The 24,313-nt window shown below is 37.5% G+C and overlaps 1 protein-coding gene across 11 annotated transcripts in view; it reads left to right on the plus strand.

The window, feature by feature from the left end:
• Positions 1-24,313, plus strand: part of myo18ab (myosin XVIIIA b) — a 111,165-nt gene that overhangs the window by 62,609 nt on the left and 24,243 nt on the right. For all 11 annotated transcript variants that reach the window (XM_081370638.1, XM_081370639.1, XM_081370632.1 and 8 more), the window contains 11 exons: positions 1,984-2,049; positions 9,265-9,393; positions 13,971-14,114; positions 14,977-15,066; positions 16,164-16,283; positions 16,659-16,770; positions 18,745-18,872; positions 19,448-19,602; positions 23,253-23,376; positions 23,513-23,713; positions 24,033-24,143. In XM_081370638.1, coding sequence (XP_081226764.1) covers positions 1,984-2,049; positions 9,265-9,393; positions 13,971-14,114; positions 14,977-15,066; positions 16,164-16,283; positions 16,659-16,770; positions 18,745-18,872; positions 19,448-19,602; positions 23,253-23,376; positions 23,513-23,713; positions 24,033-24,143 — 1,380 coding nt within the window. The remainder of the gene's footprint in view (positions 1-1,983; positions 2,050-9,264; positions 9,394-13,970; positions 14,115-14,976; positions 15,067-16,163; positions 16,284-16,658; positions 16,771-18,744; positions 18,873-19,447; positions 19,603-23,252; positions 23,377-23,512; positions 23,714-24,032; positions 24,144-24,313) is intronic.

Genomic DNA, 24,313 nt, shown 5'->3' on the forward strand with positions numbered 1-24,313 from the left:
TTAATTGATAAATCAAGTCTATTTATGACATTATTTTTTAAAGTATCCTCACTTTATAGCATTTTTACACAAGTGCCTAAAAGTTTTCACAGTGCTGTAGCTTTGCAGGAAAGTTTCTTCAAGTGTCTTAGAGACGTTGTTTCAGTTCTTCTGAATTTAGTTGTTTCTCAGTTTTTTCCTGTTTCTTCATGTAATCCCAGATGGACTCCATGTTGGTGAGATCAGATCTCAGTGTGGAACACCGCCTGTTGACTGCTTGTGCATACAAAAATCTCACTGGATTATTACAATTAATGGCAAAATGAATTTTTGGAAATATTTCCTACTGACAAAAGATACAAATAACTGGCTTAAAACCATTTTTTGGGGGGTGAAAATACTAACATGCCTTAGACTTTTGCACAGCACTGTATATATATGTGTGTGTGTATGTGTACTGTATGTATAATTGTATGCAACTCTCAACAATGTTAGTAAATCACTCGGGTATGCGACCATGTTTCACTCTAGGTGACTAAAAAAGGTCTTTAATTTATTAGCTAATGGCTAGTAAATTGTACAATTTCCACTCACATGTGATTGGCAAAAAATAAGTTTAGCGCAGGTATAATTTATTGCCTGCTGAGCTTTGCGCACTGTCGCTTGGCTGTGAGCACCGTGTCGCTTTCTCTCACACACTTGGGAGAGGCTTACACATGCCACGGAAAGAGAATTGACGCGCTATATATAAATGCAGGGCTCGACAATAACGACTGCCCAATGGCCAAGAGTTGACGGAACGGTCCCTGTCCCGAGTGCTACATCATAAATGTTTAGCATTTGCAGGTGTTTTTAAGCCTTGCCAATTTACACATTCAAGCACACAAAGACGCGAAGTAAAACTCAATTCAGTACTTGCACGCTGTGTGAGAAGTTTTGTGTGCGCACACATCTGAAGCATGTGTCCAGAAAGCCGCTTCTCAGACAGCGCACAAATAACTGAATTGAGTTTTCTATCATGTCTTCTTGTGCTTGAACGAAATTAACACAATTTCACACAAAATTATGTCAAAATGCCAGTCTTGGCGAGTATCCTTGTAAACATAAATGGTTATGTCTCAAATGAGCGTAAATAGTTGAGAAAGACAATGCATGTGTAACAATTCATGGATCCAATATACTGATACTATGTTTTAAAGTGACAACAGCCTAATAGTCTTGCTGCTGTCTGTGCTTTTAATGTTAATCAAACAACAAAAGACTCACTGCAATAAATCACTAACTGCTCTTGACTGAATAACTTTTGTAACTTGACTACGGTTTCATCTATATTTAATTTATATAGTAAAGACTATGGAAAATAGTAACAAAGAATGAATAAACATGTCCATACTTTTGACTGAGACTCTATATTATATATCGGTCTGTTCCACAGATAGTAGTTTATACTTTTTAGTATACAAACATGTTACTGGCTCAAATAAATGCATCTCTGCAGAACAATCTTTGTTTGCATGTTGCTTTAGCTGTTTTTTACCGAGGTCTCGCTGTGGTAACCAAACATTAGCAGATTCCCCTTTAGACCTGTGATCCATCTGCAGCTGTTCAGTCTGAGGCTTGGCCTTTTGCTGGTCTCTCACTGAACCTGTTCACCAGTCAGCCCCTGCGCCCCTGCAGAGAGCACTCAATACATCCCTGTGGTCTTAGCTCAAACTCTATCCATTAGTCATCAGTCCACCGAGATTTTTTTTAATCCCCTGCCCTGTTGTTGTTTGCCTGACATCCTGTCAGGAAGAAAGCACTCATGGGTGAGTAGAAGAGAGAGGTCAAACATTAAGACAGTTGTTTGTGACCCAGTTTCCCCAAGCTGGGTTAGCTTTTCGACAGAAAGAGCGCCCCAGTCAGCATACTGTCCTCTTGGTGCCCTGAAGTGGATGGCACACTAGATCTTTATGCCTGTCTCACTGTTTTATGCATGTGTCTGTGTCTGTCTTTGCGTTTCAGGCTGTCGAAGAGCTACTGGAGTCCCTTGAGCTGGAAAAAAGCAGCTATCACATGGGCTTGAGCAGAGTAAGTAATACTTACATTCACCCTCTAAACTAAACGTTAAAAACAATAATGTAGTTAGCGATATTAGACCCAGAAAATGCTCATTTACCTGCATTACTCAATCTATTCTATTCACTCTGGCCAACAGAGTTTTTATGTAATTTACGTTTCTGCCGTCAAATGCAGTGGTGTACAGTGGTGTTCAGAAATGAGGAGACAAAGTTCTCACAATTGTTTTGTATTTTTTTATAAAATAAATTCATGTTCCAGTTACACTAAATGTTGCCACATTTTTAGGGTGAATAAATAAACATTACTTAAACTATCCAGAAAACAACAACCAAAACAGTTCTATTTTGTATTTTTACATTAACAATGTAATTATTGTTCTATTTATTAAAATCAGTTGTGGCAAACAAAAGCTCAAGCATGTTCGTTTGAGCTTCCACAAGAGGTTTGTTCTCGGGCGTCAAGCTGGTTCAGTTGAGCTTCTGTTTATGTTCGCTGATCAAGTTTATATGTGAATAAAATGCCAAATTCATTTTGTTCATCATATATAAACTGCTCGATTCTCTTCAGAAAATTTAGACTAAACCTCACAATTCATATGGATTAGTTTCACGATCTCTTTATGAACTCTTTGAAGCGTCAAAGTTTGTCAAAGTCAAGTTTATTTATATAGCGCTTTTCACAATACAGGTTGTATCAAAGCAGCTTCATAGTAATAAATTAAAATAATACATCAATGTTTGTTTCTAGTGGAAAACGTCCACGTTTGGTAATGCTGATCAGTAGTATTGTTGATTGATTAATTAAATTAAATATCCCCAAATATCCCTAACTATCCCCAAATATCCCCAACTGAACCAGCTGTCTATGGAGGGATAGAAAACTTGCAGATTTCATCAAAAAGATCTTCATTTGCGTTCAGAATATGAACAAAAGTCTTACAGGTTTGGAACGACATGAGGGTGAGTAGTTAATGACAAAATTTACATTTTTGGGTGAACTAACCTTTTAATCTTAACCAGTGGTGTCACTGTTGGACAGTGTCACTTTAGAAAAGTGATTTATACACTTTTTAAAGTGTTAGTTCACCCCAAAATTAAAATTATCCTATAATTTACTCACCCACAAGCCATCCTAGGTGTAAATTACTTTCTTCTTTCAGCCAAACACAATTGGAGTAATATTAAAAAATATCATTGTTCTTCAAAGCTTTATAATGTGAGTGAATAGTACCATTTTTTCAAAGCGCAAAAAAAGTGCATCCAGGCCTTTTGAAGTGAAACGCTGCGTTTTTGTTAGAAAAAGATCCATATTTATAACTATAATCACTGGTTTCAGGTTACGGCCATACACTAGTCGAGTTCCGGCCAAAGATTGACCCGGCGTAGGAGTAGCATAAGCTTAGGTGAGAGTAGATGCCTTTTGCGGTTTAAATAAATAGGGCTTGGCAACAAACTGAAGCTCATCCGACATTTCTCTGTAAATTTCTCATTTTAGTCTTCTAATTCGTGACCGGTCTTTTGTATAAATATGGATATTTTTCTTACAAAAATGCATCGCTTCGCTTCAGAAGGGCTTTATTAATCCCCTGGAGCCGTGTGGAGCACTTTTATGATGGATGGATGCACTTTTTTGGGCTTCAAACTAAATAGTACCATTCACTCTCATTATAAAGCTCTCATTATATATATATTTTTAATATAACTCTGATAGTGTTTGGCTGAAAGAAGAAAGTCATATACACCTCGAGGGTGAGTAAATTACAGGATACATTTTATTTAATGACATTTTTCATAATATATGCATTGTTTTATTTTTGTACTGTGGAGTTTTTCATTCAGCTTTTTGAGGAGGTACTGACTCTCATGCATCCTCAGAGGAAACGCCCCAGATCGAAAGGCACATAACTGATAGGCTTCACAAATAGTCCAAAAAAAAGTATGTGAAACATTGCGCTTCCAGAAAAGTGATGATAGACATTCAGTGTAGGTCTATTCCTGATGCATCTAGTTACAACTCGTTTTGAAGCGGCTGACAATTGTAACTAATCATAGACATGTCTGTTGAGTGCACTAATGCTGTTGAAACGTTGAGCCAATTTGAGTGCATTTAAGCCTGATCTATCAGTGCATGTTTTCACGTTTGTTCGCGGTACAACAGAAAAATGAGCACAGAGGAAACGTGACCTAAAATAATGAGCCTTCAGAACTGAAGCAAAAAAGTTTTTTGAAATTTTGAATTATTTTTAAGTTTGCTAGATTTTGGGCTGCTCTTTTGCATTGTAGCACCCAAAAATGTCCTGCAAGTGAGTCAACAAAACTGGAATGCTCCCACTGTAGCCAATACAGCAAGATCAATTTCATTCATTGATTAAAATGGGAGCATTCATGGGAGTCCTGGACAATCAGCGAGTTCATGCTGAACTGCTTTTAATCTAAATTAGTAAATTAATTACTTTTACAATATCAGGGTTATACATTGACAGTGTTGTTTTTGTCAATCATAATCATCTTAAAAAATTACTTAACTTTTTCAGTCCCTCTATGTTATGGATCAGTGCATTGAGTCAGTTTGTGGCATACAGATTCGGCCTGAGTCACGAGGATCAGTTCCAAACAGATGGCATGATTTCCATTTAGATTGCCGAAACGTTCGCTTCTTCTACACCTCTTAGACACAGACTGACTTTAATCCGCTCTGCCGCTGTGCTCACATCTGGACGGAAAGTTTGGCAGGGTGGGCTTTGGCCAAAAAGACTCATCTCCTCCTCTCCTGTCGAAAAAGCACTCTCTGCTCTGGGACGATGCTGTACCCACAATGCTTAACTGCAGATGGGACATGGCTGGCAACGTTAGCAGGCCTCATTGGCAGGCATGTTGGAGCATGGAAGACAATTATTGTGAGGTTTTCTGAGATTGTATGAACTCTCCTGGAAGGTTGCACTCTGGGTCTCCCCTATACTTCAAATGATTAAAGCAGAAATCCTTTTGTGCATCTTCTGTAGACGAAAGATTGATTCTGGCGAGGCACCGGCTTGCTTTGTTTGGTTTACTCTGGCTTGGTGCTCGCCGATAACTCACTACAAACACCAATCAGCACAGCAAGTTATTGTGCTTTCAGACAAAGAACAGCAGCCTTGAGAGAGAGCCAAAATAATCACATTCTGATAAATAGCTGATTACATAAATGGGAATAGAGAAAAATGTGTCCAGGAAATACACAACTGATTACTTGACAGCCATAATTTTAAAATTCTACTTTAGTATAGAGATTCATACCACTGATGGTGGTTCTGATATACAGTTGCACCTTTTTTTTAATTTGTTTTTATTTTTCATATTAAAATAAAATGCAAATACTTGTGTAAAAACATATATTTATATTTTTTCTAATATGTATTTATTTGTTTGTATTTGAAATATTTGTGGTCATATGAAGAGTTCAGATGCGAAGGCCTCTAAGTGCCATCTGAAATTTTCTTCTAGAATGATCATTTTTATCAAGCTTGTATATTTAAGTTCAGTAATTTCACTTAAATGACAATGAAAATAGGTAATTTTCATATATGTATATGTATAATGTATATGTAGCACACATCTGAGTGGTGGTTCTGATATAAAGTGCCCCCATTTTTTTTTTTTTTTTTTTTTTTTAAACCTACATAAAAATAATGTAAAAGAAAAACAAGCAAAAGAATATTAAATATAGTTTGTAGATAACCTCTGCTTTTAGTTGTTTACAGATGTCACTTTTTGGTTACAGATGTTTTGTATCTAATGCAGTGACATTCAGACATTTTCAAGTGTGTCTTGTGTGTCCAAATACTTTTTGAAGCCAGTGTAGATGTGAACAAGATCCTAACCAATCATGAACTCCCATCGCTGCTTATTGAACAGAGTCATTGTTCAGTTGCCACCCTAGTACAATACATTCGTCTAAATCACAAACTCCCCCACAGACTTAGACACAAGGTCCTCTTTTTGCACTCCTCCATTACCATTTGTTTCCCCATGTCTTCATGAGGAATTTCATTCTCTTGGTCTCCATGGAAAGCACTGCCATATGACCCCATGAAAAGACCCTTCCGACATGCTGACCTTTGGTGCTTTTGTGTGGAAAAGACTGGCGAATCACAGGCCTGCTTGGTGAATGTCAAGGGGCAACGTGGCTAATAAGAAGCTGCACGCAATAGACATTTCTACTAACACAATATCTTCATGTTCTTCAAATGAACACATCCAACGGAGTCTCTTAGGATGATGTAATTCATTAAAATAGTGTTTCACACATGCTCTGTGATGCTATGGATAATGTACTTGTGAGTCTTTTAGCATCTCCACGTAATCTTACATTTGACTCGAGAGGACCATGAATGAAGTTCTCGTTCGGGTGATATCAGGCCTTTTTTCCAGCACATCTTCTCTGACATTGAGAAATGAAACTCAATTTTCCTTTGCTACTCTCCTGAGGTGGAGAGGTCCCACTCTGATATTACACCTGCCTGAAAGCAGATAAGTGTGTGTGTGTTGGCTGCCCAGTAGGTAGCTCAGCCCTAATTTGCGAGGTTGTAAAGGGTTGTAAGAAGCGTTTCGGGTAAACATATTGTCCTTTATTTTTATTTGTGGTACCATTGGGTTGGTAGCGAATGCCATGGGGTCTGAAAGCTCTCAAACTTTACATGAATATGAAATCATTTCATAACACTCCATTCTCCCCTATGATCTGATGCTTGGAGCTCTGAGAGATTGCCTCCTATAATAACAATAACTGAGGCTCTACATCACTGAAAGGCTCTGGCTGCCTTTGATGTGAAAAGGAAGATTATACCGCAGAGCAGCTCCAGATAAAGGCTCAATCAAGAGGCATTTGTTGCCATTCCCTCAGATGAGTAGTAATTGCAGCAGTGGACTCTCATCCTCCCTTTTTTCTCTCTCTCTTGCTCTCTCTTGCTCTATCTAGAGATAGAGAGATAGTAATAAAAATGTTATTACTGGTCATATATATATATATATATATATATATATATATATATATATATATGTTTTATATATATATATATGTAATGTCAAGTATTCCACATGTATATATATATATGGGTCAATGACATGCATATTTTTGTGTCCCAAGTTCATTATTTCCCTTTAAAATAATTTTATAAATTTATGGCATATATCACTTTATTCAATAAAACTTTAGTTTTTAGTTTAGTTTTAGTAACTTTTTCTTTTTAAAAATTTAGTTTGAATTCATTTTTTAGTCAATTTAAATAATACATATACTTCCAAAATGCCAGGTGGTGCAACTCTCCGAAGAAATTATCAAACTAAGAAACTACTTAAAATTTTCATTTTAATAATAAAGGTTTGAAACCTTTCATATAAACACATTTTATAAATATCAGTAGTTTTAAAGCTGTTTAGATAATTGAAAAACGTTTGTCCAGCGATTTGTATGTCAGGGTGGCACAAGTGCAAACATGGCTATTTTATTATGAATTATTACACGGCTCTGTGGAATACTTGATTCTGATTGGTTAATCGCCACATCCAGCGGAATGTTATTCCCGGATAACAACCGCTAAAAACAAATAACACAGGCTCATCCAGGTAACTGAAGTACCAGAATCGTGGACTCTCTCTTCTTTTATACAAAAGCTGCGGCTGCCATTTTGTGACTATTGTTTTGTACACTGTTGGATTATAAGGGAACAAACATGTACGATTTTAAAACAGTTTCATCTCAAATCAGTATCTCTTATCCCCATAATTATTTATGTTGAGAAATGCTGTGTAATAAGTGGTATGACTGTACCGTATCCCTTAAATATCTGTCTAGTTTGAACTTGCTGCACTAGCAACTACTCTCTCCACAGAAGATTTGCGTTTAAAGACCTAATAAAATATTTAGACTCGGATCAATATTTCGTGTCTAATTATTTACTTGTGTGGCAAGTAGCCATGTAATAAGCAGGATAATGTACATCCAGCCAGTTGTTATCTCAGAATAAACCCTTTCAGGCTGATGCAAGACCCCCTGCTTCACGTCGGGGTCCTGATCACCCTGTCGGGGTTTATTCTGAGGTAACAACCAGCTGGATGTGCATTATCCCTTACTTGACAAGGCAATGACAGTAAACATAATGCATCATCCAGAGGACCCCAACTGATGCTTGTGGCAGAGAATCTCTCTCAAACACTGGTAAAAACGGCTAATTTCAAGTATGAGTAGGTACACTTTTCATGTCAGGTGGTACAACTACAGAATATACATACAACTATTTGGTTGGACTGCCTTGCATAAAAAGTCAAAAAATTTATTTAAATACGTTGGAATGTTATTTAACAACTGAAACATGTTTAAACGTATTGTTCATGACAAAAATATGCATTACATCAGTTTTAAAAAGATTTTTGGAAAACACCTTTTTTTTTTTTTTTTTTTTTGTCAATGACCCGTAAATCACATTTAAAAAACTCCTAATTTCAGAACACCACTGTACGCCACTATATATATCAAACCAATTTCCCAAAGCAGCACTTCTTTCCAGCACAGGCTCAGGTACACCATGAATCCGGTGCCTTTTTAATTAGGATTTTGTTCATCTAGATTAATCCATCTTTAAAACTAATAGAATGCTAATGCAATTAGACCATGTCCACAGAGTTTGATGAATGCATGTCTGGAAAGGTCCACTTCCCTCAAATTTCTCTGATTAAATGGCCTAATGGAGTAGGGTTCTGAAGTGTTAATCCAACTCGGTTTGACACCCCCACCACAGAGCGGAAAATTAGCAGTAAACAGAGCATGGGCAGCAGTTTAAAGGAACTCCTCACACTTTCGACAGGGTGACTGCAGATTGGAAAATCTATGACTGAATTTTACATAAATATGTAGACAATTTATGTACATATGTGTATATATATATGTGTGTGTATATATATATATATATATATATATATATATATATATATATATATATATATATATATGTGTGTGTATATATATATAAATATACTTAAAAATATAAAAAAAAAATCAGAGAAGATAAACCAATCATTTACATACAAATAATCATTTTATTCAATTTTGAACATACTTCATTATAATTATTATTACTATTATTATTAACGGTGTGTCATTAACCAAATGTTATGAATTCAGTTAAATGTTCATTGTGAGAAAGTTTGTTTTATTTCCATTTATCTCATAGCAGTGGTCTGTTTGCAGGTGTTCTTCAGAGCAGGTGTTTTGCCTAAGCTGGAGGAGCACAGAGATATCCAGACCAGACGCAACATTACCCTGTTTCAGGCTGCGTGCAGAGGCTACCTGGCCCGTCAGGCCTTCAAGAAGAGGAAGGTGAGTCCTCCATACCTCCTAAAAAAATAATTCGTACTTTAAATAATCACAACATGCATACCCCTGGAGCATTTACGACATTGTAAGCCACCTTTTGTCCCACCGAAATGGAAATGTTTTGTGTTTTTGAGCATCGGTCCCTTTCTCAATCAGAGCTCTCCATACTTCATTTGTCGTGAGGTTTGTCTCTGAGTCCATCAGAATGTCAATGCTGTCTTGAGAAAATCCCCCTGGCTGTGCCCTCCTCTGACAGATAACATTCAATCAGCACATCTCCGGGGAAGAAGCCACCCTCCATCACTGCCCTCCATCACAGGCCTATCGATTCTCCCGCCACTGCGTGCCCTCCACTCACGCCTGCCCCCTCTCTGTCCATTAATTTTTGCTTTGCCACTCACTCCGTCTCTTTTTGAATTTAAGCCCTTTTATTCTGCCCCGGTGTCTTTTATTTTGTTCGGTCTTCCTTTCAATCTCTGATCCTTTGTGCCCCTTTCTTGCTCTCTCACTTTCACACTCATGCTCCCCTCAGTGGGATTGGCTCAGGATGTGAGGGCTGGTCCTACAGTTGCCTGTGACTCTGTCTCTCTCTCCTAAGAAGACTGGGCCCCTGTCTCAGTAAAATTCATGTCATGGGAGGAGGTGGGCTCGATGCAACTCCTCGCGCTGCTGTTGGACCTCGGTGGTCAGCTGTCTTGGCAATACAACTTCATCAACGTCCACTTCCTCTTTCAGTATTGCACACAAACAGAGAAGGCTTTTCTTGGTGAGACTGTTTTTAGTTTACCTCAGAGCTCCTGACAGGAGTCAAGACTGTTAACTGGATGTTTTTCTGTAAGTAAAAGGAGTTTGAATTAGATTTTTCTTTTTCTCTTGTGGTCTGTAGTTGGTATCATAGATGTTAGTAGGGGTTGTTTTCTTTCTTTAGATCCTGTGTAGCGTTCTTTTTCTTTTGTTGTTTACGGCTCCTTGTAAGGCGTCTTTGGTAACACTGATTTGTAGGTGAGCCGCTTTATAGCTGTCGCCATAAAAGAAGTCTTCTGCACTTCTGGTTTTGTTTGATTTCTTTGACGAAGTTCTTGAGTAAGGACTGCGGCTTGCCATTTGTTGAAGGGTTCACTGTTATTTTCCACTTTCTGTACAATTATTGTCCTCACAAAGAGCCTTGTCTGGATGCCTCTGAATCACAGCGACCTGTCCCCAGAGGAATTTATTTTCTTAGAAAGAAATCTTTTGTCAAGCTTGTCAGAAACCTATGCTTCACGCTAGACTGAGAAATCAGTCTAGGGATTTGTACTGGACTGTTGGTGTAGAAATTCCCCTCATGGGCCGTAACCTCAGATGCCCATGCACTTACAGTACCCACAGTTTGTCAAAGGTTGTCAGGTTAGTGACATCAGATTTTTTTTTTTTTTTTAAGATTTTCAAGGGATTTGTTTGTGTCTGTTACCTAATTTAAATGCCAACAAGTAGAATTTTAGATTCTGCCATGAAATAATTGGTACATTTAATTTTGTAGTTTTTTTATTTTTATTTGCAACCTTCCACGAACTGTCTAATAGTTTAAATCAATTTTATTATTTAATTACATATTTTGAACTTCTCTTGAACTTTCTATCAAAGAATCCTCAAAATATGCATCACAGTTTCCACAAAAAAATATTATTATAAATAATTATAATTAAATTATTATATAAATTATTTCTGAAAATGGCTGCTGAAAAATCACAGGAATAAGTACATTTTTAAATATTTTAAAATATAAAGTGGTTATTTTAGTTTGTAATAGTATTTCACAATTCAAAATAAATGCAGCCTTGCTGAGCATAAGATAATTTATTTTATAATATTATTTCATTTATTTTTTTATATTTTCACTTAATTTAATTTTGTGTTAATTTGATCTAATTGTCATTAGATGGTCTCTTCCCTACTGTTGTGTGGTTCCTGGCTGAAATAATCTACCAATGGAACCATTCCTCTAATAATAAATGTCTGCTTATGCGAGACATTGGCCCCTGACCTAGTGATGAACACAGAATCTCGCTATCATATCCTCATTCCAAGTGGAAAGTGGAAGTGGAAATTCCTTAGTGTGTGCTGAAGTCATTTGTGTTGTAGGATGTATTTAACAATGTCAAGACAAGAAGTGTTGAGTTGAATCGTTACGGCAGATCCCTGAGAGACAGACATGTGGGACCAGACTTCCTTTTGCAAACCACAGTTGCCACAATGCAAAATCAATTTGCTTGTTTCTCTCTCAGATCGATAATTGAGGGATCTCAGGACCTTGAAGTCTGTTCCAGTTTTAGACTTATCTAAGAGCGTGTTCTAAGCCCTTAGTCCCTGCAGATTTCTCTGTCTTTCCTCTATCCCTCTTTCTGTTTGTCACTCTAGGGGGGGGGCGCCTTAACAGAGAACTCCACGTGGGCTCCTTTGAAGCATGCTGGCCTGCTCCTTCCAAATTTTCTTTGACTTTCAGCGAAAACAACACTAGAGGGAGCTGGGAATTTCACAAATGCCAATTGTGTGTCTAATTAACTCATTGCCTAAAGACACAAGTTTCATTCCAAGTGTGAACAGGTGCCCTCGCAGTCAACATGTGAGTGTCCTCAAATGTCCTTGTGTTCATACATGCGGATGGATGCCACCTGCTGATCCGTATTCAAATTCACACCGGACACCTGTTGGAGGGTTTGTGGCTGACTTTGTTGGTGTCGCATCCTTGCATACGAACACTTAGTTCCTCCTGCCAGGCCCCAGGGCTCACAGGCACCATTTCCTCCAGACTGCCATTTTAATTAGGAAGCTCTTCCTGATTTCGCCGCCTCTTGCAAGCTGTTTAGATGGCTGTTTGTGGCATTTGTTGTGGTCAAAGCGTGGCAAATGAGCTGCGGTGCATATGTCGGCCACGCGCCGCCTCTGTTCTGTGCCGAAGCTTTCTCGGCGTGACAAATTAGACATAGTCCGAATGCAACGCGCGCAGACTCTGCCCCGTTAATGTGCTGAATTGGGCCTGTCTAATTGGGTTTCCAGATAATCCTCTATTATTTGAATCGTCCCTGTTCCTGCAGCATGTAAATCTTACGCAGGGTTTAAATCAGCTGCCAAGTAGTATTGAAGTTTAATTGAATTACTCAAAGGAGCTTGGGGCTTTTGCTTCTAGCTGCATTTCTGCACAGTCCAAAATCACTCCTCTGTATAGCCTTCTGATAGCCTCATTGAAGAAAATGTGTTTGTTGTTCCTGTGATCAACACCATTAATGGGTGTTTTTGCTAAGGGTGAGTGTGTAAGCAGTGTTAACGTCCGTTTGGTGAAACAAAGCAGTGTTTATTCAAACTGTGAGTCTAGAGTTGAAATAAGTGGGTTGCACACTGAGATGTGTGAGGTGACTTTAAGTTCATGCCATGTCAGAAATATGAATTTCTGTCCGAAATTTCAATTTCAAAATAATATATGTGAAATATGAGTCGATTCTTTTATTGAATCATTCAAAAGGATTCAAAAGTTTCTGCAAGTTACATGTCAATGCATCATTTAAGCATATAGTGAAACTGATAAAGCCTACTCAGTGTTATTTAAAAAAAGAAAACATTAATAAATAAAAGAAAATATTATTTAAATATTAAATTAATTTTTGCTAAATATTACATTTTAAATACTGGTACCTTATAAATATTAATTTATTATCATATTAGATAATAAAATAAAAAATGTAAATGTTAATTTAAAAAATACTATTAAATCTATTAAATATTTCTGGTAACACTTTTAAATAAGGTTAAATTAGTTAACTACATTTGTTAATGTGAACTAACATTTTTTAATCTCATATAATGTTGATTTCAACATTTACTAATAGAACTTATTCAGAGCAGCGCCGTGACAGGTATAAAAGCGAGGCTGTGAGGGATAGACGTACTATATTTTTAATAGCATTCTCTGTATAAAGCTCCCTGATTACTTATAATTTTCCACAGCTCATGTTGTCTGGAGTTTTTTGTCTACTGAAACTTCTTGGCAAGATATTTTTGCAGTGTTTCGTCAGCAGAACAATCCGAAAACACATTAAATAACAGTACAACCCACTGAAGAGATGGCGCTGATGTGAATAAGGTCTATACAATATTAAAATTAAAAGTTGTATCTGTAAATATTATTTAATGGACCTGAGCTAGCATGAACTACTAACAATGAAAAGTATTTTTAATAACTAACCTGGGACCTTGTAAAGTGTTACCAAATTTTGTTGGGTCTTTGATTGATTATACCTCTGTAAACATTAAGAGTGTAAACATTAAGAACCCCTGAAGTTTAGAGTCCCACCCTCAGGCTTATTGCGGACCCCACTGGACATCCCCGAGTTGAAAAGGTCCATTCAGAGCTGGTTCCCCCAAGGGAAGCTCTTTGACTGTGGGGCCCTGGGCCTCCAAACACAGGCCTGCTTTTGTTCATCTGGGCTCTGATTGGTTTGAGCTACTGTACTTCACATGGACAAGACCTAAAGACCTGACAATTTCTCACTAGCACAGCAATAGGAAGCACACACAGTCATAAACACAATGTCCTTGTTTTTCAGATCCAGGACTTGGCAATCCGCTGCATTCAGAAAAACATCAAAAAGAACCGAGGTGTGAAGGGCTGGCCTTGGTGGAAGGTTTTTACCACCGTCCGTCCACTCATCGAGGTTCAACTGACAGAGGAGCAGATCCGTGGCAAAGACGTAAGCACCTGTCATCTTCACTAACCACTTTAAATGCTGTAAATCGGCATGTCATGTACAGATTTTGCCTTTTGAAAATAGTACAGCTGAATTCAATGGCCATCTGTGTGGCTTTTAATGCCCCTCTCGGTTTCTCTGCCCCGCGGGGGTCCCTCTCAAATTCAGCTGCAGCTCTATCGCACTCAAATCACCCGTCTCTTTGGTTACTGTCTCTGTGGCTTTGCCTCAATCCAAGTGTTTGTAGAGTCCTGTGTGTGTTTGTGTGTGCGGAGAGTGGCAGGGCTGTGTGTATGCATACATTACCTATGTAGCATGCTGGATCAAAAGCAACTCTGCTTCCCGTGGGGGAGTGCATTAGCATGTCACAGAGTGTGTGCGCGCGTGCATGCGTGTTTCGTTCGCTGGGCTGCGTCCCGCTGAGTGCTGTGTACCCATGCAGTCAGGCGTGCTCCTGCGAGAGACAGACGGGTGCTGACACTGCCTCCAAACAGCCTGCTTTTAAAAAACAAACACAGAGTCACTATCTCCTCTGCACAAACACATTTCACAGCTGCAACCGATTGGCTATATTCTGCAGTTCTCTCAAGTTCGCAAAAGAAGAGTTTTGGAAAGTAGGAGGAGGTATGCGGTAATAGAGACGCTAAGGCTTCAAACAGGGCAGGCTTTCTTCCTGTCTGCCATTCCGTTACAGTTTCTAATTTATCTCACCTGTCTATCTCTATTCTTCACTAAATATAGTAACTGTCATTGTGTCTGAATGTGTAACTGTCTGTGGTCATTCCTTTATATATCAGCTGAATTTCTCGTCATCCTGTCCTTCTGTCTGTCTTATTGTGTTTTCTGATTGTCTGTCTTTATTTAGGAGGAGATTCAGCTGCTCAAGTTGAGGCTGGAGAAAGTGGAGAAGGAGAGGAACGAGTTGAGACTCAATAGTGACCGGCTGGAAAGCAAGGTTAGTGTTTAAATTCAATTCAGTTCAGATTCTATTCAAAGAAACTCTATTGTTTACACAAAATTATCATGCTGATGTCATTTGAGCATATCACAGTTGCATACATACTTGTACGGTGTTCCATACCAAAGTTTCAGTAATTGATGCCAATGAAAATTCATTATTCTCAATAAGAAATTTGAGATAACAGCAAAAATGAATGGGGTTAAGCTAATTAACACCCCCTTTTTATTGAAAAAGTTACATGTTATAAATATTAACAAATTAAAACAATGACAAAATGAATTCAAGAAAACAATAATAAATAGTGTTTATACAATAATATATACTTAAATAATATAATTTGATATAATAATAACATGTAATTGTAATGTGTAACTGATACAATATATAAATTCTATAATATTTTTATATAATAATTAAACAAAATTAACTTTTTGTAAAAAAGTTAAATTAAAAGGTTACAGCAATATTACGCAATAGTGTGCTCGAGTAAACATTCAGCTATAACAAAAAAAGTAAATTAGAATAAATTACTAAATTAAACAACTGGAGCCATCTTCAAGTGCATGATTATTAGATACAATACATCAATACTTATTAAAACTGCTAAAGTTATCCAGCTAAGAGCTTTTTCTTGTCAGTATTGTTGTTTACATAATGCAACCAACATAATAAACAGAGGCAGGTCTATAGGAATCGTAGATTATATATCTTAGGATATATACCTTTGAATAAATTCATGCTTCATGCATTGTTCTCTAATGTGCAAATCAATATTTTGATCAATAATACATTCCTACATTTATATATGTCCATTTTTAGGCATCCATACTAAAATTTATACAAGTCGGTACTATGTATGTTAATATTATATCATTGTACAAAATCACACCTTCACAATACACAGTAACAGACACCCAGACCTCTTAAGACAATAGCAAAAAGCTATCGTTCCTGTGTGAAATATGTGAGTGATGATATAGATGTGAAGTGTTGCATATGTGTGTGAGATGAGCTCATACACTACTCTAAAGTTTATATAGAGCACGTGTGCCACGTCTAGTTAATGTTTGCTCATCATATGTATGTTTCAGATCACAGAACTGTCATCAGAACTTGCCGATGAGCGTAACACAGGCGAGTCTGCCTCGCAGCTGCTGGAGTCTGAGACTTCGGAGAGACTGAGGCTAGAGAAAGACATGAAGGATCTACAGGTACACACACGCACACACTTCTGAACAGAGATAGAGTTTGAGTTGATGGTTTTCTGTAAGGAATCTCCTCATGCCTGAAATAGATATTTTCCACCAAAGCACAGACAATGCAGCCCATGCAGCAGAGCGTGAGCCGTATACAAATTGTGTCATCTCATATTAAATGTCCATGTGAAAGACAGTATGTGTGTGTGTGTATGAGCAAGAGACTGCCGGTATTTTCCTCTGTATGCCTGGTGTGTGTTTGTGTGTGTACAGTGTGTTTTTATGTGTCTCTTAGGCTCAGGGTTGCCTGTGTGAGCAGATGGTCTGGACATTTCCCTGCAGAACAGAGAGCTGATGTGCTCTGTGTCTGTGTGTCTCTTTGCGTTTCAGGCCAAGTTTGATGCTATGAAGAAGCAGATGGAGTCTATGGAGATGGAAGTGATGGAGGCACGGCTCATACGTGCATCGGAGCTCAACGGGGAAATGGATGACGATGACACCGGTGAGTTAGTGACATCACTTCCTGGACAGAGCAAGATTGGAATAAAATGCGTAATGCAATCTCAGTAAAGGGATTCCCTTATGATTGCTGAGCTTTGAGCAAAAACTATCAGAGCCTTCCTGAATCATTTTGGCAGCATTGAAGGGTTATCTGGGAGTATTTCCATGAGTTTGATGGCCCATGACTCTCTGGTTGAGGGGTAGAGCTTCAGGTGTGCTGAGCGTTTCAGTGTTGCACCTCCAGACAAATGAGAAAATAATCTGTAGCATCAGAGCTGCTGCTTCTCATTAAGCTGTTTATATGGAAATGCCAGGGGGCAGTGAAAACACCAAACATGAGCTCTCTCTCCATCTCTCTCCGTCTCTCTCCGTTTCTCTCGGTCTCCTGTTTCTGGAACTTTCTGTGAAGAGGGAAAATCTGGTGTCTCATTATTATTTTTTTAAGTATTAGAGAGACAAATCCATGTTCATTGCTTTGAGATAGATACTGTATATAAACATATAAACATATTATCTAACAAAAAACTAGTATGAAAAGTAGCTAATTTTAAATTTTTTGTTGTTGGCCTGACTCACCTCAGAAGGTTTAAACTTTCATATTAGGCTTGTATTTAGTTGTTGCCCACATTTTGAATGCAATCCAGTTAATGTGTGAATTGTGAAGGGTTTTTTCAATGCCCACAATAGGTAAAATCATTTGGACCTTTTCTACATCATGATGTGAAAGAGTAAATCATTTCAATATTTTTACAAATATTGTAGTGTTGACTGTTGATTGGTCTCCAGTCTACTGTTGATTGATCTCTAGTACTGTTCAAAAGTTTGGGGTTAGTGAAGTTGTTGTTTTTTTAAGAAAAGACACATTGATTTGATCCAAAATCTTAAATGCACGTATTATGTTACAAAAGATTTCTATTTTAAATAAATGCTTTTTATTCATCAAATAATCCTGAAAAAAATATTTTCCAATTTACACAAAAATATTAATGAGCACCAAATCAGCAATGATTTCTAAAGGAACATGTCACACTGAAGACTGGAGAAATGACTTTGCACCACAGGGTTTAGTTTTAAAATGTATTTAAAATAATAGGGTACAAAAATGGCAAATGTCATAGAAAATTAATAGAAAATAAAACTGTCTGGCTCTGTTTTGTTTTCAGTTTACTTTGATGATCTGAGGTTGATGATCAATATTTTAAGCACTTTCTTTCACTATGAATTTATTGAAAAAGATAAATAATTACTTATTTTTGAGCAACGTGTTCTCTGTGAAAGCCAGAGCGTGATAATACTCAGTAGTGCTGTTCTTAGAATCACTGCTGTCATGAACAGAACTCATTTTAATGCACATGTCAGACTGGTGAGGACTTGTTCTCACCTCTGTGTCACACAGCTGATCTACGAGACTTAATGCTAAGACATGAACATTTGATTTATTCCACTTTCCATCAATTACAGTATGTTCTGCAATGATAATGTGGCATGGACAGCTCCACTCTGCATATCTAAAGCCGCCTCTCATATCATTCTGCTTTGATTTATCAACTTTTGTGTATTTGCTTGTTTCCAGTTTATCAGATATCTTTTAAAATCACAGAATGGGTTTCTGTGTGAGCCACAATCAAACGGATTGTAGTGAAATTTCCCTGGCAGTGATCCAGAGTTTAAACCTCGGCTCTCTTCAGGGAATGACCACAGACTAATCTGGCCCATAGTGTTTCACCTTGAAAATCATATTGCAATTATGATGCCAAATAATATGTCTATAAATAATACAACTTCAAGTGCACTGAACCTGTTGAGATAGAGTGCTTGGACTATGTGCAGTAGACAAAACAGAGTGCTGCCACTTCGCTTTGAAGCACTGACATATTTATTTAATTAAATCGCAGCAATGTGCGGTTTAGTAATAACACAAGGCCGTCTCACAATGAACTGTGTGGCCTTAATCATCACTAACTCTTGTGTTCAGGAGGAGAATGGAGGCTGAAATATGAGAGGGCCATCAGAGAGATCGAGTTCACCAAGAAGAGACTCCAGCAAGAGTTTGATGACAAACTAGAGGTGGAGCAGCAAAACAAGAGGCAGCTGGAGAGAAAGGTTAGGGCATCTTACAAACATTTTTTGCACTTCAATTCTGTCAACTAGGGATGCACAATATCAGTTCCATATCTACCGGCCAACATTATTTTAGACGTTTTATTGGCCTTTATTTGATATTTAATAACGCATGCTCATTTCCTCTATTTTTACATTAGTCTTTAGCAATCTCAAAACGAATAGCTTCACATTATAATGTTTTGATGCCTAAATTCACTTATAGCATTTGAATCAATTGCTTTAGTTCTGATGTTTTATTTTAATTTTATTTGGACAAAGTAGTATATTTTAACTTCCCCCATTTATTGGTAATCATAACATGAAAATAATTATCAGCTTATTAGTATTGTACAGAATTTTAATAAAAGTGCATCCCTGCTATTGACTTTATTCTACCAAACTAACACACACATCATAAAGACTCAGACTTCACTTGTATTGTCAGTGTTGCCCAACACAACAGCATGTACTGTCTTAAACATGAATGTATTAGCTGAAACTCACACATCTAGACAAGACACACACTGGATGGACAGATCCACCTGTACAGACTCACTGAGAATCTGTGTGTTTAGCTGACGGACCTGCAGGCGGACAATGAAGAGGTGCAGCGTGTGGCTCAGCAGCTGAAGAAGAAATGCCAGAGACTGACAGCCGAGCTGCAGGACACCAAACTGCACCTGGAGGGCCAGCAGAGCCGCAACCACGACTTGGAGAAGAAACAGCGCAAGTGAGTCAGACCAGATATTGGATAAGTATGCCTCTTTTATGGAGCTTTCAGTCACAACAGGATGTGTAGTAGTGTTAAATAAAATAAAAAGTCCAGTTTTAGTCAATCAAAAGCTTATTTTAGACCTGCTGCATAATGGTTAAACTTATAATCACAATTATTTAGCTCAAAACTGTCATTTTGTTTTGTTTTTTTGCATTTCATCAGAATTATTGCACTTTCACCTATAAGCCCAAATCAAGACAATGTCAAATGGTTTATTTGATTCATTTATTCATCTAGTTTCCTGATTTATGTAAATCAACACACTCTCTACATTATGAAAACTGGTAAAACTCAAAAGCTTCTCTCAAATGCTCAAATCGTGCAATTCCTAATAGTAATTCTATAAATTTCAAATTATGTTCAAGTTTTTTATTTAAACAACTGCAAAAAATAATTTGTTTTCACACAGAGTTGAAAATAAGGTGCATTTATTTTGCTACCTGTGGTAGACTACGCTCAAAGACGTTTCTAGACATTATTTCAATCTTTATTTTTTAAATCATATTCTATACAGACTGCAAACTTGCATTCCCACCTCGAGTAAAATATGATTTCTTTTGCAATGGCCCTGAAGATTCAGCTGCAGGGGTAAGAAACACGACACAGGGAACCTTCTAACTTAAAACAATCATTTTAAACATTAACAACAGGATTCAAACTATGCAGCTTAAAGAGTTAGTTCTGCAAAATATGGGGGCGTCTGCACTGTACTACAAATATTTTTACTCAGCCACTAAAAATAAGCATGGATTTAAAGAATCCATATTAAATTTAAAGCCATCATTAATTGGAAAATTAATATTTTAACCCAACTCTTGTATGTTAAACATCAAAAATGTTCTGATAGGTTGTGATTTCATTGTTTTACCATATTTTAGAGGATGGTAGAATTAATTGACGATAGATATGTGACGCTCCTTGCCTGATTTGGACACGGTTTTAAGGCCCGTTCACACAAATAACGTTAACTATAAAGATAACTATAACAATAAATATTTTAGCGCCCACACCAACAGACAATAAAGTTCAGTTTATTATAAAAGTATGCACTTAAGTTATGTTTTCTACTGCTTTAAATGTTCAAGCTCTTTAACGCCGGGGTGGAATTCTGATTGACTGTCGATGTTTTAATCATTCATCAGCTGAAAAAAAAAAAAAAAAAAAATTCTGGAAAGATTCCAGCGATATTTTTCCTGTGTCTCGTTATCATTATAGTTGTGGTTTGGTCTTCCCTATTCTCATAGAATTATAATTAGTAGTAAAATATTGTAGTTTGTTAGTCCTTGGTGTGAACAAGCCTTAAAGGGATATTTCACCGCTGGAAAGATAAATGTGTATTTAAATTGGGTCATTTATGTAGTAGAAATGTGAAATTATTTTAGAAGTTGGTGCCCTCTAGACTGAGAAGAGCCAGAAAATGTATTTTTGGCTCATGTGGATGGAAGACAACAACTCCCAGAATGCACTTGCTTCGCTGCCCTACGAGGCCACTTCCAAGCCACGCCTACCGGTTACAGAGGGCAGTATCGGAAGAAATGATACAGCTAGGCTACTAGTTGACTCGAAACTGAAAAGACGCTGTTTTATCGTGAGATCCCACCCCCTATGGGCGGGTTGAAAACATGTGGAACTAGATTCCCACTACTGGCTCTAGTCTCTCGCCTCTGGCCAAAAGACCCTCAGATGAGGCAAAATGACAATTTTTGCGTCATCTGAGTTTTTTTTTCAGACACACAATACAGAAATCTCTCGTCTCAGGGGGACATGAGGGTCATTCGAAAATACTACCGGGTTTCTACTGATACAAAGCTTAATGCTAATCGGTGAAGTATCCCAGCATCTCAAAATGAAACATGCATGACTATCATTACTCTTAGCGGCAGGCCCTTAGCGGAGCGGCGGTGGTTAATGTGCAAAGGTGCTGTAGCTAAGCCTTTTTAGACTCTTGAGTAAACAGTCGGAGGCAGTGCCTGTCAGTGCAGACGGCATGTGTGAAAGTCCACTGTAAATGTAATGATCGGCCTGAGGCTCAGGGTGACGGTAGATTTAGCCAAAGGGAGGGATGGGGGAGGGCAAGGAGAGCGGTCCTTCAATTCTCTATGGGGCTAGGATTAACACAAAGAGTTGCATAAGACTCATTTATGGGATCATAACAGGGCCTGTGAGAGTAGGGGGTGGAGAACGAAAGAGAAAACTATAAAAAGAGGAAAAGTATTAACTGATTTGACCCAAAGCGTCATGACTCCCCCCTCCTCACACATTGTTACTCACTTACAAGTTAACCCAATCAGAATGTTTTCCCCTAATGCCCCTCCTGACACACACGTCACACACAATACTGTAAGGCTTAAAGGAGTTTTAGTTTCTCAACACTCTGCTATGCTTGGCTATTTTAGGAAAAGCAGGTATGGTTTTTTTATGTTTTTTTTTTTTTTGTCATTAGACTTGTGCTTTGATTATAGTGCTTTGATTATAGTGATTAGAAATTAGCGATTGCCTTTAGTTATTGCATCGTACATAATTTGACTAATGGTCAACTAATATGGGTTTTTTCAATTAGTAACACCAATATAATAAAATCCGATGTAATCATGATATGCAGCTAATTTAATTGCAGTTTAATTCACTTTTATTAAGGTTGAAATTAGAAAAAATCCCATCCATGTTCACTGCTAAAACATTGTTATTTTATAAGGTTTTGCCAGCCTCGGCAGTGTCTTGTTTTCTTTAAAAGAGTATGAAGTAGGGTATTTATTTCTTTGATAAATAATAATCTTAAAACAAATGATCAATTGACATTGTTTTCTGAAGAATTTGTTACTGTCTGCTTGACTGGTGAAAGTGTTAGTTCACCCAAAACTAAAAATTCTGCTATCATTTATACATGTCATTCTTAAACCATATGATTGTCTTTTTTATTCGGTGAAATATAAAATAAGATATTTTGAGAAATGGCAGTGGAAGTTAATTGTATAACCAAAACAGTTTGGTTACCAACATGCTTCAAATTAATATCTTCTTTTGTCTTCCACAAAAGAATGAATGTCATACCAGTTTGGAACAACATAAGGGTGAATATGTGATGTTTTGGGTGAAAAACCCCTTTTACTTTTGTCACATAATTGGCTGGTGTAATATGTCAAAGTGGCAATGGCAAATATCACGGTTGTTTTCATCTGATCACAGTAAAAACTTTGTAGTTTTTTACATTTACATTTTTATACAAAGTGACTTAAGTATGAGGACCATCACAAACAATCAAGCATTTTATCGTGAGCCAACAGTATTTGCACATGTACTGTACACATGGCCACGTTTTTGAAGTATAAGCTAAATTGGTTAAAAATCAATCAATCAATTTTTATTAATTTATTGTATATATTTAATATCATAGGAAGTGCTGTTATGGTTGTAGTCTAGTTAAGTGCTTGTGGAATCAGTTATAATGGTCTCAGCAGATTTGGTGGAAGATTGCAGCTGGTTCCACCACATACTGTAGGAACAGAGAGTGCAAAGCCTCTGGAAAATGACTCTGAACCTTTGTTTCCTCTTTCCTGAGATTAAGCTTGTTGACCGTGTGTTTTTTATGCATGCAATGTCTGCAGGTTTGACTCGGAGCAGTCTCAGGCTCAGGAGGAGGTGCAGAGAGAAAAGAGTCTGCGGGAGAAGCTGAGCAGAGAGAAAGACATGCTGACCGGGGAAGTGTTCAGCCTTAGACAACAACTTGAGGTCAGCAACCTCTCTTATATCCTCCTCCTTTGTTGTCTCTCACTCACAGACTTTTCCTGGCTGTGACGTACACGTGTCTGTGTGTGCCGAGTCCAGACTATGTTGTTCTATATTAGTTTTTCCTCTGCTCTCTCAGGATAAGGATCTGGAGATATGTGCTGTCAATCTGAAGCTGGAGCAGTTGGAGGTGGAGCTTCAAGATCAGAACTCACAGGATTCAAAGGACGAGGCGTCATTGGCCAAGGTTAAAAAGCAGCTTCGTGACCTTGAGGCAAAGGTCAAAGATCAAGAAGAAGAGCTTGATGAGCAGGCTGGAACCATTCAGATGCTGGAGCAGGTAATCATTTCATGAGAATAAGGATATATACTTTGGATTGAGCTGACTGATGTTTAATGTATTATGTCTTGGAATGATGCATATTCTCCATGCACACAATTTCCACCTGTCATGCGTAATATGCTAATTTATGTAGATTCAGCTGATGCGTCGTTATGAAGAAACTGTCAATACTTACAGTTTGCATACATTATAATAATAATTAAGAAGAGTTTTATTGGCCTGTGCAGCAGAGTTATTTTGCATATGCATCTGTATGCACATTTCGTATGCTCAGCTGTGTTTGTATTCAATGAGATGTTGATGTTGTGACCTGCAGGCCAAGCTCCGTCTGGAGATGGAGATGGAGAGACTGAGGCAGACGCATTCGAAAGAGATTGAGAGCAAAGACGACGAGGTGGAGGAGATCAGACAGTCCTGCAGCAAGAAGGTAAGATACATCCACCAACCAAATAAAAGCTTTCTTTCTTTCTTTCTTGTTCTATGTTATTATGGAAATGCTGAATAATTCTAATTAGCTAATATCCTTAATGTGCAATTCTTTTGTAGAGCTGGTGGTAAATATTTTTGATTTTTATTATTAATTTTCTTTTATTTACA

The sequence above is a fragment of the Scardinius erythrophthalmus genome, assembly GCF_964197995.2.
Source record: "Scardinius erythrophthalmus genome assembly, chromosome: 7".
Classification (NCBI taxonomy): Eukaryota; Metazoa; Chordata; class Actinopteri; order Cypriniformes; family Leuciscidae; genus Scardinius; species Scardinius erythrophthalmus.